Below are 19,884 nucleotides of genomic sequence, written 5' to 3'. Positions count from 1 at the left end.
CACTTTTAAAGCCACAGATTCACAGGCTCTGCCCTAAGCCTGCAGAGGAAGACTCTCCAGGGCAATTGCTTAGGAATCTGGAGTAGGATTAGAACCTAGGAATTGAAGTTGTTTTTTTTTTTAATTCAATAAATAAATAAATTTGGAAGCAACTGAGATGTTTTTCAATAAGGAAATAGATAAACAGTGGTACATGTATATAATGGAGTATTATTCCATGATTAAAAAATATTTTCATACAGACAATATAAATATAAAAAATATATAATGTACATTTTATATTTTATAATATAAAATAATATTATTTTCTTATGTTACTGTACTGGTGGACACATGACACTGCATTTGTCAAAACCCTAAGAACTCTAATGTAAATCAATGGACTTTATTAATAGCGAAGTATTACTCTTGGTTCATCAATTGTAACAAATACACCAAACTAATGCAAGATATTAATAGGGCAAACTGTGGGCATTTTGAGAGGGGAAGGGATGGAGCAGGCTATATTTTCTGCTTAGCTTTCATATAAAGTAACACAACTCTATGAAATAAAGTCTGCTATGAAAACAAATAAATACTTATTTAAGTTTAGGAATTAAAAGCTTGACAAGCACTGAGAATCTTTGGAGCTGGAAAATGCTCGTGCTGGTCAAGCTGGAGCCCATCTTCACCCACTCAGGAGATCCTAAGCTGCAGTGGCTGCGAGCACTAGGTGCTGGAATTAGTTTTGAATTTCAGTTTTACTGCTGTCTTTGGGCTGCTGTAACAAAATACTATCTGCTTGGTGGCTTGATGGCACTTATTTCTGATGGTTTTGGAGCCTAGGAAGTCAAGACCAAGGCACTGGCTGACTTGATTCTTAGTGAGGGCGCTCTTCCTGCCTGGCAGATGGCTCACTTCTTGGTCTGTCCTCACGTGGCAGAAAGGAGGCTCTGGTGTCTTTTTTTTCTTCTTATAAGGGCACCAATCCCATCATGGGGAACCCACCCTCATGAACTCATCTAGACCTAATTACCATCCAGAGCCCCACCTCCATCACATTGGAAGGGTGGTTAGGGCTTCAACATATGAATTTGGGGTGGGGAGAGAAATATTCAGTCCATAACCACTACATATAACTGTGTGACTCTGGACAGCTTACTTGGTGTTTCTGGCCCTTCCCTTTACCTTTTTAATGTAAAATGGGAAAGATATGTTAGTAACTGCCATAGGGCGACTCTGGGGATTCAGTGGGACAGTGCCTATACACAACCCAGCACAGTGCCCGTACCTGGTGAGAGCTTGGGTGTGGGGAGCTGCTCTTAGCTGGAGAGCAGGCTCACTCACTCAAGGCTTGCCCAGGACCCACAGTGTCAATGTTAAAGACCATGACTCTTGGCCTGTGCAGCTTCTCTTGGAGGCACTGAATATATCCATCAGTGATTCCAACCAACATCTATTAACACACCTATTATGTGTCAGGGTCATGCATAGCATATTAATAGGGGACATGACAAACATAGACAGCATATTAAAAAGCAGAGAGATTACTTTGCTGACAAATGTTTGTCTAGTCAAAGCTATGGTTTTTCCAATAGTCATGTATGGATGTGAGAGTTGGACCATAAAGAAGACTGAGTGCTGAAGAATTGATGCTTTTGAACTGTGGTGTTGGAGAAGACTCCTGAGAATCACTTGCACTGCAAGGAGATCAAACCAGTCAATTCTAAAGGAAATCAGTCCTGAATATTCACTGGAAGGACTGATGCTGAAGCTGAAGCTCTAATACTTTAGCCACCTGATGCAAAGACCTGACTCATTAGAAAAAACCCTGATGCTGGGAAAGATTGAAGGCAGGAGGAGAAGGGGACAACAGAGGATGAGATGGTTGGACAGCATCACCGACTCAATGGACATGAGTTTGAGCAAGCTCTGGGAGAAGGTGAAAGACAGGGAAGTCTGGTGTGCTGCAGTCCATGGGGTCGCAAAGAGTCAGACATGACTGAGCAACTAAACAACGACAAAGAGAAAATGACAGTGTTTCGGTAATTAAGGGGATCACTGGCATGGAGAAAAGGACTATTCGTTGGTGGGAGAGCTTGAAGCTTATGGAAAAGAACGTGGAAGGGAGAAAGGTGTGTTCAGGAGCCCAGGAACAACTTCTACCTTCCTGACCAGGGTGGCCTCACACCAGACTGCATACTTCATTTGCCATCACTTCAATGGGTTGAGAGGAGATCAGGAAAAGAACAAATGCTAAGAATGAAAAGGGAAAATGAACTGAGCCAATGAGATAAAGAGTTGAGCTAAGAAATTATAAGAATAAAAGGAGAATTAGGGGAACAAAATCTTTTAAAATAAGGAATAAGAACAATTAAAGATGTGAAATGATAGCATTTAAAACCCTTTAAAATATAAAAGCTTAAAAAATTTAAATTCAGTAAAATAATATAAAACAAAAAAGGATATTTTAAAATAGTAATAATGATAAGAGTAACTAAAATATAGTCTAAAAAGAAAATACAGAAAAACAAGAATTTTTGTTTTTCTGTATTTGAAAAGATATGAAAACAACATATAAAATTAATATCAATAACATCAAAGTAAAAAGGGAATGTTAATGAAAATGAGAAAGTAAGGGTAAAAGAGATAAAATAAATATTAAATTTAGAATGCTGAAGAAAGTTATAGTTAAGATAAAAGTTTCATGGATAATGAAAACAGCAGATAAAAACCAGAAGACCTAAAAGATTAAAAATACAAAAGAAGAAATAGGATAAGATTTGAAAAGAGACAATAGTTTAAAGAAATATAGATTAGACATAGCAAAACAAAGTAAGAATATTAAGTTAAAATTATTAACTATAAAAAGGAAATCCTGAATAATGATGGGAGAAGACAATAGAAAATAGTCTCCGTGGTATTTTTTTATGGAACTTTCTCAAAGTGTTGACTAAAAAAGGCCACTCCTCCAGCAAACACAGCTGGGTTCTTAGGTAGGCAGATAATCATAACTCCATTCATAGTCCAAACCCATGACAACTGTATGAGACTATGGATGTAATTCTGATTTTCTGGATTATGGCTAAGAGTAAACTTATTGCAATGGGGGATATAGGGTACAGGGAAGCTGAGATCAGAAGGCATAGATTTTCTTGTATGTCCTATTGAGGTTACACAATTCCCTAGACTGCTTCAGACTCCAGAACTGAGGATCAAGAATCAGACTGCAGAGACCTGGAATTTAGGCCTGGCCCCAAGATCAGAGTCATTCTCTGGGTAGTCTTTATCTCATGACACTTCAGATTTTTCTCTTGGCTAAATGATCTTTAAGTCTGCTTATCCCTGGAGAAGGGAGAGAAGTGAAGGGAAAGTTGCTTAGTCGTGTCTGACTCTTTGCAACCCCATGGACTATACAGTCCATGGAATTCTTCAGGCCAGAATACTGGAGTGGGTAGCAGTTCCCTTCTCCAGGGGATCTTTCCAACCCAGGGATTGAACCCACGTCTCCCACATTGCAGGCAGATTTTTTACCAGCTGAGCCACCAGGGAAGCCCAAGAATACTGGAGTGGGTGTCATATTCTGTCTCCAGCAGATCTCCCCGACCCAGGAATCAAACTGGGGTCTCCTGCATTGCAGGTGGATTCTTTACCAGCTGAGCCACCAGGGAAGGAGCTAGTTTTATTCTCATGGGTGTTATCAGAATGTTTTACTGCTTGGCATGGAGATGGGAACAAAGTGGGCTGATTTCATTCACTGATTAGATTCCTTCCTCCCCAGAATATTTTTTTTAAGCCCCAATGATATGCCTTGTACTTGACCGAGTGTGCACAGAACCTAAAGAAAGATGAGCCATGGTCCACACCATCTAAGAACTTGGAACTTTCTACATAGTAGTTGTTGTCATGCAGTCCCTAAGTCAGGTCTAACTCTTTGCAACTCCATGGACTGCAGCATGCCAGACTTCCCTGTCCTTCGCTATCTCCCAGAGCTTGCTCAAATTCATGTCCACTGAGTTGATGATGCTATCTAATCATCTCATCCTCTGTCACCCTTTTCTCCTTTTGCCTTCAATCTTTCCCAGCATCAGGGTCTTTTCCAGTGTGTCAGCTCTTTGCATCAGGTGGCCAAAGCACTAGAGCTTCAGCTTCAGCATCAATCCTTCCAAAGAATATTCAGGATTGACTTCCTTTAGGATAGCCTGGTTTGATCACCTTGCTGTCCAAGCAACTCTCAAGAGTCTTCTCCAGCACCACAGTTCAAAAGCATCAATTCTTTGGCACTCAGGCTTCTTTATGGTCCAACTCTCACATCCATACATGACTACTGGAAAAACCACAATTTTGACTATATGGACCTTTGTTGGCAAAGTGATGTCTCTGCTTTTTAATACACTAAGTTTGTCATAGCTTTTCTTCCAAGGAGCAAGCATCTTTTAATTTCATCACTGTAGTCACTGTCCACAGTGATTTTGGAGCCCAAGAAAATAAAAATCTGTCACTGCTTCTACTTTTTCCTCTTATAGTTGCTATAAAGTGATGAGACTGGATGCCATGATCTTAGTTTTTTGAATGCTGAGTTTCAAACCAGCTTTTCAAATACTTAGCGTAGAACTTAAAACAAGACAATTAAAGTTAACAAGTATAAACAGAGTGTCTATAGATGGCTAACATGATATTGGAACTAGTGCTTAACTTATCCTTTTTTTAATTAATAGCTTTTAAAGATGGAAGTATGGTTGATTTACAATGTTGTGTTAGTTTCTGGTGCACAGTGGAACTAGTACCTATTTTAAAGGAATTTTCTGGGCAGGCAGAGAGATCCAACAACATAAAATAAGCCTGGTACAAAAATTAGGAGGTAAAGCCCAGTTTGCCTTCGTCTAGTAATGAATGAATAACTGAACAGACATCAGCTGAGGGAAGGAGAGGAAGGAAGGAAGAAAGGGAGAAGTGTGGAGGCAAGGATCTAGGTTGGAGAGAATGTAAGGAGGAGTGGACAGCGCGAGGGGACTAGAAAGGGTGCAGCTGTTTATGCACAAGCCATAGATTTGCTAAGGGGATTCATTAGGCACCCAATTCCCTTCCAGACTCTATGCCCTTAGGACTGCAGTAAGTTTATACCCTGGACGTAATTTGCCTGGAACAACAAAAATAAGATTCTCTTGGTTTCTTCCACACTCTGTATTCTGCACCAAGGAGCGGGGTGTGGGAGGAGTCAGGGAGAAGAGTCTGGGAAGCACACAGAAGTCTAGGTGTTAAAAAACTACACAAAACAAAACAAAGTCTGCTGCTGCTGCTAAGTCGGTTCAGTCGTGTCCGACTCTGTGCGACCCTATAGACAGCATCCCACCAGGCTCCTCCCTCTCTGGGATTCTCCAGGCAAGAACACTGGAGTGGGTTGCCATTTCCTTCTCCAATGCATGCATGCATGCTAAGTCGCTTCAGTCATGTCCAACTCTGTGCGACCCCATGGACAGCAGCCCACCAGGCTCCTCTGTCCACAGGATTCTCTAGGCAAGAATACTGGAGTGGGTTGCCATGTCCTTCTCCGGAAACAAAGTCTAGGTGTTACTTAAGAACTTCAGGAGTGACTGACACAGGGGGAGGAGGCTGAAAGGCAGAGGGGGGAGTGCTGTGGATGAACACAGTAGCCACCAGCAGGTGAGTCGGCTTCAGGTGACAGATGCCCTCCTCTGCTTCTCCCAGCGAAGACCCCAGGACGGCAAGGGCAAGAAGGAGGAGGGAGAGGAGTCAGACACTGATGAGAAATGCACGATCTGCCTGTCTCTGCTGGAAGATGGGGAAGATGTGAGGTAGGAGCGCGGCCCCGTGCGTCCCCCGTCCTCCTTCCTGGGGCCAAGCCGGCCCTCTGCCGTGTGTCGGGGTGAGGGGAGTGCTTGCTTGTTTGCCTGTGCACATGCGTGAGTGTGCAAGAGTGCGCAGTGTGCTCTGTGTGGAGTGTGGAACATTCTGGATGTGTAGTGCCCATTGTGTGGACACCTGGACACCAAGCTAAGAGAGCAGAGGGGCGTTTGGCCTGGATGGATCTCAGGTTAAGTCCTGGCTTCCAGTTGCAGGGCCAGGAGGAGGGCGGTCTTGGGACTCTCCTTCCTATCATACATTCCCATCCCAGCCACAAGCTCACTCCATGGCAGGGCTCCCAAGACCCTTTGAGTGTGAGTCTCCTGGTCCCCCGAGTAGTCTGTTTCCCTCGGCTCCTGGCACAGCGCGGGACCCTTCCCCCTGACCACTGCTCCCACTTACCCTTCCCTCTTCCAGGCGCCTCCCCTGTATGCATCTCTTTCATCAACTGTGTGTGGACCAGTGGCTCGCCATGAGCAAGAAATGCCCCATCTGCCGAGTGGACATTGAGACACAACTGGGAGCTGACAGCTGAGGGAAGAAGCAGCCAGTGGACACCCCATTTTCCTTCACCAGGTCCCCCCACGGCCATAGCCCTTGCAGCCAAACTTTGCCTTCTGAGCCATTTGATGTAGAGGAGAAGCCTGCAAGCACATTTTTGTGGAAAGAGGAGTTGGTGGTAATCTGAGTCCGAGGAAAGGAGGGGGTGGGGGGAGGCCCGCCCATGCAGAGTGGTGACTGCCCCGTCTGTCCGTCTGTCCGTCCGTCCGTCCATCCGCCTGCTGCGCGGGAGGGAGGGAGCTGGCGTTGCCCGGAGCAGGGGCGGGAAGGGGGGGCCACGCTGCTGAGAGTCTAGAGGCGGTCCTGCAGGTCCCAGCTCACAGCCCGGCCCCTCGATCCTGTCCTTTGAAGGATTGTATATATACCTCTCGACCACGTAGAAACCATGTAGGGGTCTCTAGCTATTTCTGTGGATGGCAGCCAGAGCATGTTAGCTTCAGAAAAAAATGTCGTGTGTGGTGCTCCAGTCATCTGTGGTGGACATGTCGCTGTTACCGAATCCGCACCAAATATTTCTCATTGAGTTTCTTGTTTTGGTGCCTGACTGAACCAATCAACGACAGCCCAAAATCTTCCCGTCTTTATGAGAGAAAAGAAAAAAAAAAAAAAAAAAGAATCAAAGGTGGGAAAAAAAAGCCAAATTCTGTTTACGGTGAAAAAGTATGATTTTTTTTTTTTTCACCCAGACTGGGAGGCGGGAGGGGGGTCCTGGTTTTGTTTTTGTCTTTTTTCTTGGCTTTTGTTTTTCTCATGTTTACAAGCGCACGGAGCGAGCTTGGAGGCAGCATCTGAGAAGGGGGTAGGGACTGGAGACGGAGCAGATGGGGGCCTTCGGTGGGCCTCTCAGGGGCTCAGCTGGGCTTGGGAAGGCAGCATTTGAGTGGGTGAAAGGCATAAATCTGTCTTGATGGAGGGCTCCCCACTTCCAGAGCCCATCTACTTAGCTCCAACCATTCCTCACCCCCTCCCAGTTCCACACAGAACCAGGAGGGGTTCAGCTAGAGCTGCCCCAGGCTCCTCGAAGCCAGGATAGCCCTGCTCACGCCAGCTTTCTTCCTTTGGCTGTGCTCAGACCCTGCCACAAAGGGGCAATGGGGCCACTGCCTCTCTAATGCAAAGAATTAATCAGATGTTAAAGATAAAGTAGTCTTGGCCAAAGTGCTCTCAGCTAGCACGCGCAGGCTGAGGTCAAACATGCAGACCTTGGGGAGGACGTTGAGCTTCTTCAGGGATGTCTTGAATCCTGATCGAGTCCCTCAGAGAGGACCCTGGCCCTGACACCACCTTGGTGGGTTTGGGAGGCCCTGTGTCCCTCGTCTCTAGCTCTTTCTCTGACTCTTTGATAACCTTGGGCAAGTCTCTTTCTTTTTCTGTGCCTCGGTTTCCTTCTTCTTACAGTGGGGAGAAGCAACAGTGCATCCGTTTCTACTTCCTCTACCTCACCGAGGTATTGCGAGGAGTACGACCATCTGCCCAACGACGTCTGTGCTCTCTCCTGGGAACCTCCTCGGGGTTGAGGGGTGGGGGTAGTGGGAGACAAGACCTGGAAGTTCCAAGTGACATCATCCCTGGACTGTAAGCTCCCCGAAGCCAGGATGTCGCCTCCCTGGCTGCTGTCTTTCTGAACTGCTCCACATTTTTTTTTTCTTTCTGAATTTCAAAGGGAGCAGAGAGAAAGGAGGACAGGAGAATGGAGATGGGAGAGTCCACCAACTTCCAATCCCAAGCCAACTTTCTTTGTCCATATGTGGAAAATACCAGCTCAGCTGGAATTCTGCTCCCTTCCTCTGCCCCCGCCTCTGGCTCCTCTCCCTCATAGGTGCTGCCCTTCCAGCCTCCCGCTCCCCTTACTTACCCCATGCCTCAGTCTCCATGCCTTTATATCAGTGAGATAGGACCAAGGGGGACAGATATTTATCACATATATGAAGATCAGCCTTAAGGTTATGAAAATTTGAGTCTGCATTGTTGCTGCAAAGGGTAGAACCAGGATCAATGAGTGAAAATGATGGGGAGGCAGATTTTGGCTTGAGATAGAACCTTCTGGCACATGTGGAGCTGTCAAGTAGAGGGACACAGCTCTGGACACCTGCGGGCAGAGAGCAGGGGTCATGGCTTCTGGTAGGAGGAATCCTCGAGGCTCTCACTCAGACCAAGGCCGTCTATCCTGAGTGCTGCCAGAGCAGATGCTGGGAGAGGCAGCAGCCAGGGCGGCAACATCCTGGCCTCCAGGAAGCTTACAGTCCAGGTGAGGAGCCAGGGTGACTAGTCTGATTCAAGGTTAATGGCCAGGGCATGATCCCGTCCCATTCGGTGGTTCCAGTGTGTGAACCTGGTCTCCAGGGCCAGTGGCTGGAGATCCCACGAGTGGGAAAGTACTTGTCAGGATTTTGGACAGAGCTAGTGACTAGTAGCCCCAGGAAGTTGGGAACTTCGCCCCCTATCCTGCTTTGACCTGAGATGGGTGGGGCGGTCCAGGGCAGGTCCCTGCCCATTTACTCAGTCTTTGTTCTTCCGAGGCTGGTTTGAAAGGCCGGCAGGTGGGAGGCTGGTGGGGAGCTGGTGTCTGGCTTCTGTCCGGGCTCTTCACTGACAACGTGGCAGTCCTAGAACCTGCCCTCTGCTCCCGGGGCCTCAGCTTCCTCGGCTGCCCACAAGGAGCTCGCACTGGATGCTTGCTAAATTTCCTTCCAACGCTCACAGTCTCTGATCCTCCCTAACATAACACACTTTTTTCAAGTCGGGAGAGCTGTGTGCCCACCGAGCTGTTGACAACGATTCTCCCCAGGGGCACCACCATCTGTGTCACAGGCTGAGTGGGACAAGGCCCCTTCTCCCCGCCACTTCTCTGCAGGCCCCCAGGCTAACGTGAGGCACTAACTGGGGTGAGGACCACCCAGAGGGGAGAGCTCGGCGCTGGTTTTGGGGGTAGATCCTACAGCCCACCCCCAAGCCCATCTCTCTGGGGCTCTCATACCCCAGATGGGCACCCCCCAGACCTGCAGAGGGGTGAGAAGTGTGAGAAGTGAGGAGAGGGGGTCTGTGTCTTCTTCGTCGAAGCCCCCTCCTGCCGCCCTCCCCACCGTCCAGGAGCCTGGGAAGACTGGAGAAGAGGCAGGTTTGGGCCTCAGCATCTCACACCTACCACCTCCGGGAGGGGAGACCCCTGGTCGTCCTCCTTCTGCTCAACTCAAGGGACTCAGACCCTTCCTTGACCGAGACGCATGAGTGCCTTCTGGGGCGACAGCGGCCCCAGGATTCCAGTTGGGCCTCCAGCCACAGCGCAGCCCGGGCCGCCGGGACGCCAGCCCACGAACCAACCCCACGAAGCCCGGCCACCCGGCGCGGCGGGGCGGGGCCCCGGCGGCTCCTCCCGCGGCCCGGCCCAGCCCGCGCCCCTCGCCCGTGGCGGGACTCCGAGCTCCTCTTCTGCAAATCTTTCCAGCCTCCGTGCAAGTATTCTTAACTCTTTACGCCTAATGTTGAACAAGCACAGTTTTTTCAATGGTGAAGAAAAAGCACCAGATTTTTTTTTTTTCTTCTTCCGGAAGAAATCCCCCCCGACCCAGCCCCCCGCCTGCCGGCGGGACAGACACTCCCCGCGTGGGGCTGTAGCAACGTCTGTCAGGTCCCCCCCTCGTGTTTCATCTCCTGCGCGCGCGTAGAGCAAATGCTAGAGCGATTTCAGCTGATAGAAAAACAAACATGAAAAAAAACCACAAAAAACAAAAAACATGGCACGTTGCTAGTTTACAGGGTTTTGTGAGTTTAAATGCCTTATATTTAACAATCATAATTTATGACTAACTTGTAGATATCGTGGGTTCTTATTTAATTATTTTTATAGTTGTTTTGCATTTTTAATTATAATTTATTTATTTAGAAAGGATACTAATTTTTTTTATTACTCCTATTACCTCATTTTGGCGTTGTTTCTGGGAGTGGAATGCTTTGCATGCATTGGTACGATGACAAACAACTACGAATACAAAAAACAAAAAAAACAAATAAAAATTCCGCGAACTTTATTTCGTCCAAACTATCAGGGTGTGTGATTGCAAGCTGTCCTACTGTGGTGCTGGCCTCTTTGGATACATTCCATACGAAATGCAAACCTTTGATTCTGTATGCTGTGATCCTAGTGAAAAACTCCAATATAGTGACTGTATTTAGCACATATATAAATATAATTTGCACTCATCAGCAGACTGGGGTAAGCCTTTCACTTGCTATCCTTGTCCCCCCATCCCCCATCATTAACCACCCCATTTTTCTTCCTCTTCCCCTTTTCCACAACCTCTGCCCACCCTGACCCCATCCTCTGGGGAAGGTCGGAGGTGGGGGGGGGGGGTAGGGGGGCCCTCTTAGTTCTAGAACTAAGCCCTTTGGACATTACCAGCAGGAGCATCTGAGAGCCAAATCCTGATTTATTAGAATGAGCTCGGGACCTGGGGTCAGGAGGCTTGGTTTTTCAGACCAGCTCTCCTGCAAACTTCCCCGTGACCTTGAGCAAGTCACTTGGCCTCCCAAGTCTGTTTTCTGGGCTGGGGTGAGGAAGCTGAACAAGAGGATTTATCTAGTGTCCCTCAGGCTCGAATAGAATATGACACAGAGCCGGCGGGAGCCCACCACGCTGTGCTCTCCCATCCTCTTAGGAGAGAAGAAAGGGAGTGTGGAGGGAAGGAGAGGAAGAGAGTGGACTGAGAACTTATCCAGTGGAAGGATGTCTGTCCTTTGACGTGCAGTGTCCTGCAGGGGACAGGGGCAAGACAGGCAGATGCATCCTTGGACATGGGCTTTCACAAGGTTTGGTGGGCATTTGGAGAGTGAGCTGCCATCCATGCTTTCTTAGATATGGGGATGGGGTCGGCAGGATATAAGCGCCAGACTCTGGCGTTTGGGATTGGCCACCCTGTCATCTTCCGGAGCCTTTGCTGTTGAGGCCTTGCCCTTGACAGCAGACCGGGACACAGGTTTGAGACCCAGTCTCTCCTCCCAGCATCTCCTTCGCCCTCTGCCCTTGCTGCAAGGGGCCTGTGGGCTGGAGGGGCTGCTGCGGAGGGACAGCTGGGGCCCTCCGATCTCACTGCCCCCAGGAGGGGCGGGAGGGGAGAGCTGCAGGTTCAGTAGCTTTGAAGCCTGGCACAGCGGTGAGCCCAGCTGCTTTTGAGCCAGAGAGAGAGGAGGTCCCTGTCCCCTCTGAGCGGCTCTGGCTCTCTACCTGTCTGCTTCCTCCCCTTTCTTTCCAGCTCATCCTTCCTTCTTGCCTCTTGACATCACTGCCTTTGCCTGGTGGAGAGATCCACCCTCCACATGAGGCGCCGTGGGATGGTGCTGACTGGGGAGGGAGCGGAGGCCCAAAGTTGCCACACTGCCTGGCCGACTTGTGAGGGTGGCTGGGCCCTTTCGGCCCCACTTGGCTCTGGCTGGACTATGGGTCCCCTTCCCTGGGCCTCCTGCCTGCTGCCTGCCCAGCTTTCCTCTGCTTCCACCCTGGAGCCATGTGGACCTGACTCCTATGAAGGCAGCCTGTGGAGTTGCCCACTGGAGCGCGACTGCCAACTGCAGGGCCTGGCAGATACTGCCCCTTGGCAGGGCTCCTGGACGGACACGCCTTATGCTGCTCTGGCGGGGGGGGTCAGGGTGGGAAGTGCCCTTTGCCCGGGCTGACCTGTCCCCCACCCCTCCTCACCCCAGCCTTCCCCTTCCCCAGTCCCACCCCTGGCCTTGGCCGTGGCTCGTTTCTCAGCTCTGGAGCCAGCGACCCCAGGCCCGCGAGGGGGTAATTTGGTTGCCCCTGGTAAGTGAAAGGCTTATCCTCAGTGTTGATTGTCCTTTTTTTGTAATCCTCCTGCTGTTCTGTTCTGTTGTGCTGTGCAACATTTTGCTACATAGACTATTTTATAGCAGAAAGCTAGAAGAATATTTATTATGAATATTAAAGCAATAGTGCATCAATGAAAAGGCGGAGACATTAGGAATTGTGTAAATGCTTAGATTCACTTTTGGTGGATTTTTTGTACTTTATTTATAACTAATAAAAATGAACTGCATTGCTAACTACACCTCACTTGTGCAGAGTGTTTATTTCTGTGCCTACCCAGGACATGCCTGGAGAAAAGTGCTCCAAGACAGACCTGTGTTCATCGGAACACCTGGCAGTGTTTGCTGTCTCTTCCTTACCTCACTCTCTCCTCATCCTCTGCCTGTCCTTCACGTGTTTCCCTTTTTCCTCCTCCTCCCTCAGCTTCCCCACTTCTGCTGCTCCCAACTCCCTCCCTCCTCCTCCTCTCTTATCTATTATTTTCTCTTTCCTCTTTATCTCTCAAAGAATCTGTTCTATTCTCTGAACCAACCATCTAATTAACCTGTTTTCCTACACTTTAGCTTATGGATCTTAAGACATAAAGTTCCTTTTTTTTTTAAATCATTTTCAAATGTAACCTCTTATGTTTTGATCTGGAGGCTCCTCAGTTTCTCCATAGGAGAGAAATATTTGATTTTTGAAAGTTGGGACTTGGATTTTTTATTCCTTCGTAAGAGCCCAAATTCAGACGCTCTTTGCGGTGTCTAGAGTCTATTCTCAGAAAAGTGTGGGTCAGTGAACTGGAAGATGACTTTCTCTCAGAAACTACAAGCAGAGCCCATGTGAATGAACTTTTTTCCCCCTCAGTCACAGACTTTATTTTTTTAGAACAGTTTTAGGTGTACAGAAAATTGAAAAGAGAGTAGAGTGCTCCCATATGCTCCCTCGTGGGCACCCATTAGCATCTTGCCTTGGTAGATGCATTTGCTCTAGTGGAGGAGCCAAAATTGTTACCTTATTATTAACTAAGGTCCATCGCTTTCACTCATTTTGTATGTAATTTCATACATTTAAATGAATGTTAAATGGGCTTCCCTGGTGGCTCAGAGGGTAAAGTATCTGTCTGCAACGCAAGAGACTGGGGTTTAATCCCTGGGTTGGGAAGATCCCCTGGAGAAGGGAATGGCAACCCCCTCCAGTGCTCTTGCCTGGAGAACTCCACCTACAGAGGAGCCTGGCAGGCTACAGTGCATGGGGTTGCAAAGAGTCGGACACGACTGAGTGACTAACACACACACAAACAAAATGAACATTTAAATCTCTAGCTCTCATCGAGTCAGATGATCCAAAACGCTCTCTGTCGTTTCCCCACAGTTCCACCTGTATCTCTGGCTCCGGGAACCTGGGCTCCTTAGTCTTCGCTCCGCCGCACCCTGCTATCCCTGTTTGCCAGCTGCAAGCACTCGCATAGGAGGCCAGACTCCTTCCCCCAGCATCCCACAGGCCCCCACTGTCATCCTTGGCTACTTAATCTCTGTTGGGGCACGGCCTTATGGGGTTGGGAGAGTGGCTCTATTTCCTTGGATTCTGTGCCCACCCAACACGTGGGCTGGTGGGTAGCCTTCCGAATCTCCACCCCTCTCCCACCTCCTATCACAGTGCCCAGGAGGGCAGACTTCTCAGAAAACATCCCGGCTCTGCCCGTGACTCCCAGTCTCCGTAACCCTCAGGCGGTTAAGGAGGATGGAGTCTGGCTGTGATTGTCAGGGCTCTTTCAGGAAGCAGAATCAGTAGGGTTAATATGATATAATACAGGATATGATATGTTATTTATAGATATGGAGATTTATTTTGAGGAAGAATTGGCTCACGGGATTCTGGAGCCTGAGTTGTCCTACATCTGCCCTCTGTAAGCTGGAGACCCAGGAAAGCCAACAGGGTAATTCAGTCTGAGTCAAGAAGGCCTGAGAACCAGCGAGCCGATGGGGAAATTCCCAGGCCCTCTGGCAGGAAGCAAGGGGATACATCCTCCCTTCCTCTGCTTTTGGTTCTCTTGAGACACCCCAGGTATTGGATGAGGCCCACGTACACAGGGGCAGGCCGGTTACTCTGCTGAGTCCACTCACTCAAATGCTCATCTCATCTAAACCACTCCCCTATCCCAGACACACCCGGGAATTGTGTTCCATGCACAGTCAGGGTGACCCCGAAGGTCAACCCGCACCCCGGCCCCACCTCCCCCTCAGGCCTCCCCAGCCGCTGCACTCAGCACACACCCCGTGGCCCCCAGATGACGCCTGGCCTCTGGCCCTGATTCTCCCCCACACTCCCCATTCCCCGGAAGGGGACAAACCAGAGCCTTCCCCACCAGGCACTGTCCTTCCACACTTAGCTTTGCTCTGTGTGTAGCCTCACCTGCAAGCAAGGCTCCTGCCCGCGGGACCTGCCCTTCCCAAGTGCTTTCCATCTCAGAACCCTCCCTGCCTGCAACCAGCCACAGCTGAAGTTCTTCCACCTTTGAGCTTCCGTCTGACATTCTATTTGAGGAAAACCCCTGTGGCACCTGTTAGCTGTGTGACTTTGGGCGAGTTGCTTACACTTTCTGTGCTTATGTTTCTTCATCTATGAAATAGGAGAAACAATAGCACCTGTCTCAAAGATCTTTCTGAAGCTTCAGTGAACTCACTCGAGTAAGGCACTGTCTGGAATATAGTCAGCGCTGTATAAATAATAGCCATGACAAAGATGATGATGGTGTGTGCGTGTTTTTTTTACTTTTAATCCCTGCCTTCCATAGTCTTTCTCCTCCTTCCTCCCCTCCCTCTCCTTTCTCTGGAGAGTTTCCGAGGCCCCATCAATGTCCACTCTTCCTTTCTGGCCATTCCAGGCCATGGTCAGCCACCGGTAATGTCTGTCCAGCAGAAGGGCTGGTGGCTGAGGCCTTCAAATCAAGGCACTAGGAATAACTGCTTGATTTAAAGTCTTTTCCACATTCAGCTGGAAAGTCTAGAAGAAAAGCCACATTGAGGCCTTGAGGCTAGAAGCACAGAACCCACCCTCCCTCCAGCTCATTAGCATCACTGCCCCCCCTCCTCCCATTCCAGTGACGCTACCCAACCTTCTCCTTTCGAATTTAGGACTAGAAATGTCAAATGTCCTTGCCCATACTCCCTTTGTCCAAGGCTGAGGTCCCCAGGAGACTTCTCTTGCCCTCACTCAGGGCACTTGGCTGTTTGCAGGTGGATGATGCCCGGTATCAACCTCTGCCAAGAGACTGAGAGCAATGGGGGTCCCTGCTCAGGACAAAGATACAGCACCAAGGGTCCTCCTGAAGTGGGCATCTATAGTACTTCTGACCTTATTCCATTTGGAGCCCACGTAATCAGAATTCAGAAGGGGTATATCTGAAGTGAGTTGTGTTTACTTATAACAAAATCTTGGAAGGAAAGTGTTGCTCAAAGAGCTGAGAAAACATGATTGAAGGCTTTTGTTTAACCTGCTTCAGAGCAAAAGTGTTTCTTAGACTTTGGTGTAGCATTTCCTGTGTAAATAACTTGTGCTAATTGCAAATGAGTCTTTTTCTTTAATGTGGACCCCGGGGTATTTGGGCTTCCCAGGTGGTGCTTGGGGTAAAGAACCTGCCTGCTAATGCAGGTTTGACCCCTGGGTTCAGAAGATCCTCTGGAGGAGGGCATGGCAATCCACCCCAGTATTCTTGCCTGGAGAATCCGTGTGGGTAGAGGATCCTGGTAGTCCATAGGGTTGCACAGGGTTGGATACGACTGAAGCGACTTAACACACATGTAGGTTTTTATTTGGAAATACTTTGTTTGTAGTTATAGCTTTACATTTAAGATTCTCTCCAAATATTCTTTAATGCAAACTTGTCTCAGAATCAAATGACGAAAGATGGTACTGATATAAACCTTGGCACTCAAGAAGCCATCTTTATAAAAAAGAATTTTCTAGCAATATGAGCTGTCAATGCGGGAGAGGGGTGGGGTTGGGGAAGGAATGAGCAGGTCTGGAGAAGACGGTAGGAAATAGAACAGAGGAACAGAGGAGGACAAGACTATTCCTTGTTTTGTTTTCTTCACTTTAAGGGGTTTTGGGGCTTCCCTGGTGATTCAGATGGTAAAGAACCTGCCTGCAATGTGGGAGACCTGGGTTTGATCCCTGGGTTGGGAAGATCCCCTGGAGAAGGGAATGGCAACCCACTCCAGTATTTTGGCCTAGAGAATTCCACAGACAGAGGAGACTGGCCGGCTACAGTCCATGGGGTCGCAAAGAGTGAGACGTGACTGAGCGACTTTCACTTTTAAGGGATTTTGTCTTGGTTGGAGGAAAGGGACTATCCAGTGCCACTGGCCAAGGCTGATGCCCCAGCAATGACCAGGGACCTGGAGGCGAGGCGGGTTCAGGAGACACCTTCCATAGAGGAGGGGCTGATCACCTTCCCCACTGCTGGCTGTTGAGTCTCAGTCTTGTGATTAGGACTATTGGGATACAGAGCTTTGTGGGGCCTTTGGGTAGAAGAATGTCTTTCTTCTAGGGCCAGGACTAGGGATGAAGAGGCAAGCAAGGTGCCCTGGGTGCAATGTTTAAGGAAGTCCCACTCTTGGGTGCCAGCCCTGCCTTCGCACAAGGTTGAGGTTGAGTGCCTCCTTAACATTTGCATCCTGGGCTGCCTGCTTACTTTTCCCAATCCCAGCTTTTCTTGCTGCCCTTCCAGGAATTGACCGGTGGAGCCCAGCCCAGGGGCCGGTGGAGCTGGTGGGGGGGGGGGGGTAGATTTGGAGTGTGCCCACTCTGGGAGGCTTCTGGGGAAGGGGCCCTGCATTCCCTCCTCAGGGCAGAGGGCACAGCAGGTGTGAGCAGGGTCAGCAGGGGCCCCTCCTTTCACTGCCCTTCTCCCCAGTACCCTGCTAAGTGGGGTCACCTGCAGCCTGGGAGGGGGAAGGGGGACTTCAGGGCCCCAAGGGAAGGGCAGTGTCCAGCCCGAAGAAGCAGATCTGTGGGGAGGGGACCTGATGCAGGAGGGTTCCGCAAGACTGCCCTGTCCACCTCCCTGCGCATCTCCTCCCTACCTCTTCTGGGAGTGCCAAGGGCATCCTCTGCAAGCGCAGCCTTGTCCCTGTGGGAGCCTTGGTGAGTCAGAGGCCCGTTCTAGTCCTCAAGTCCTGCCCCTCTGAAGCAGGGAGGCCGGACTGGCCTGCAGCCTCAGAACAGGGTGGGAGGGAGGGCTGGATGGTGGGGAGGAGACTTGGAGCCCGAGGAATGGCTCCAACCAGAGGCTCAGCAGATGGACAGTGCGTAGCATTGCTGGACACACAGCCGGGGTAACTGGCCCAGGTCCCCAGGGACTTGGGGAAACCAGGCGGGTAGGAGGTGCCCTGTGGGAGATGAAGTGCAGCCCGATGAACAGAAGGGAGAACAGTTTTGATAGCTTTCACGGCAGTAGTTTCATCCCATCTTCACAAGTCCCTGGTGAGGAGGGAGAAGAGCCGGGGCCAAGAAGAGACGGAAAGAAAGTTGACGCACATCATGGGGTATATTCCCAAACCAGTCCAGCCCTTTGCAGTAAGAGTAAGCCCACATTTATTGAGCACATCAGCAACTGAAAAGAACACGGGGCCTTTCCCTTCCCAGTCTTGGCTGGATCAACAGTGGATGCTACATTCCATGCTCGGATGGAGTAGCGCTTGCCAGAGGACATGGCAGAAAGCGCTTTTAACTTTGAGCTGAGCATCACCCTCCAGGTATGACAAAGGACAGACGGACGGAGATCCTGAGAAGGAGGTGGGCACGGATACGAGGGCAGGACTTTCAGAAAGAGCTGAGGGTGGGCCGGGAGTACCCCTTCCCTCCTTTGGGCTGCCCTTTTGCTCAAGGCTATGACTGGGGTTTCAATGGGGCTATTTGGAGAGGGGGATGTGTCCATCTCAGCTGAGGACACAGCGCCCTGCCGCATCCAGAGAGATTGTGGGAGTGAAGGATGGGCTGACCGACTGCTGATGGCAGGGTGGCCTGAGTGCCCAGGATTTGTTAGAGCAAAGGCTGCCAGAGAATCTCCTTTTGGGTGTCTTAGATTCTAAGCAGACACAGTGGGAGAGGGAGGTGAGGGGCCTGAGAATGAGCCCACACAAATGCTCATGGGAGGAAGGCTCCAGACGCTGCCAGTCCAGGAAGAAGGATGCTGACCACACTGGGGCCCCCAACAGGAAGCTGCCGTCTTCACCTCTCCTCCCTCCCCCAGGTGTGGGGTATCAGGGTCAGGAGTAAAAGTGCAAGGTGGGGACAGGAGGTGAGGCTGACTCCATACTCATACATATTCGTCTGCACACACACACACACACACACACACACACACACACTTTTGTTTTCTCACTTCGGTTCCCGCTTGGGACTGGACTGAGCTGGGGGATGGGAGGAGACTCAACTCTAAGTGGAATGCTTTGGTCTTTGTACTGGAGCCAAACATTTAAATTACAAAACTGAGATGGACTTTGTGGCTTTAAAGAGGCTGTTGGACGTTTTATTACCTAAGAGAGTCCAGAAGAGTTATGAGGCTTGCCTTAATTTTCGTCCAGGGACAGGGGAAGAACCAGCTCCAGAAAAAGACACAGAGAAAGCAGTTTAATGATTACTGCTCCCCGATCCTACCCTAGCCCCTTGAGTCCTGCTTATTCAATATGATGGACAAACCCTTCATTGCAGGTGCTGAATTAACTGGTCTGCATTTTAACTCACTTAGTCTTCATAAAAACCTACGAAGTTGGTATTATTCTTCCTATTTAACAGATGAGAAAACTGAGGCCTGAGACATGAGATAATGTGCCCAATCTCTCCCAACAGGGAAAAGGGAGAGTTGGGACTCAGGCCTGTTTCTTGCTGCTTCTGGGCCTGTGCTTACTGCGGCGGCCTCTCTCGAAAAGGTCTCTGAGAGTGCAGAGCCAGGAAGCCTCACCAAGTTTACACCTGCCTGGGTTAGAGGGCCTGTGGTGACATGGCAGAAATGCTGATTCCGGGTGCCTCCTACAGGAAGACTTCCTGGCCTGACGCTCCTTTCTGCTCAGTCCCACCCCGCCCTCTAGTCAGGGGCTGAGCTCTGCTGCACTCTTGTGATGGTTGATCAGGGAGTGTGTGTGTGTGTGTGAGCACATGTGTGTGTGTGTGTGCGCGCCACACACAGCCGGAGGGCCACACAGATATGGGGCTCTCCGGCTGCCTCTCCATCAGGGTCACCCTGTCAAGGGCAGACACCACACCTTTATCTTCTTCCAGTCCCTCTCAGCTGTCCGTCCACATTGCCCACAGCAGGCCACAGGTGACAGGTGCTAAGCACCACAGATGTCCCCCTGTCCTCCCAGGCCCCTTGCGCAGGGACCAGGCTGTTCCAGGCAACCTCTCCCTTCTACTGCCCGCAACTCATCACCTGCTCAGGTCTCTGCATCTCAACTGTGTTATCTCTGGCTGGGGCAGCCGCGGGCACTTGGCAATGCGTTCTTTGAAAGGTGATGGAAAGAATCAGGTATCTGTTTACAGGCTCATAAATTCTTTCAGCTAAAATTCTTCCTCCTGATGTTTTTCTCCATTGGCCACTGGATTTATTGAAACTGGGGAAAAGGATGTGTTTCTAAGTGAGCAGATGCTGAGATGAATTCATTGTGGGG

The 19,884-nt window shown here is 49.6% G+C and overlaps 1 protein-coding gene across 1 annotated transcript in view; it reads left to right on the top strand.

Annotated features, from left to right (window-relative positions):
• The window catches only part of ARK2C (arkadia (RNF111) C-terminal like ring finger ubiquitin ligase 2C), a 112,498-nt gene extending 100,028 nt beyond the window's left edge, over window positions 1-12,470 (top strand). The window contains exons 7-8 of the mRNA XM_020870975.2: window positions 5,689-5,795; window positions 6,262-12,470. Of these exons, the coding sequence (XP_020726634.2) occupies window positions 5,689-5,795; window positions 6,262-6,379 (225 nt within the window). The 3' untranslated portion in view covers window positions 6,380-12,470. The remainder of the gene's footprint in view (window positions 1-5,688; window positions 5,796-6,261) is intronic.
• The last annotated feature ends 7,414 nt before the right edge of the window (window positions 12,471-19,884 follow it).

This window comes from Odocoileus virginianus, chromosome 22, assembly GCF_023699985.2.
Source record: "Odocoileus virginianus isolate 20LAN1187 ecotype Illinois chromosome 22, Ovbor_1.2, whole genome shotgun sequence".
NCBI lineage: Eukaryota > Metazoa > Chordata > Mammalia > Artiodactyla > Cervidae > Odocoileus > Odocoileus virginianus.
This window is presented reverse-complemented; position numbering and strand designations above follow the sequence as displayed.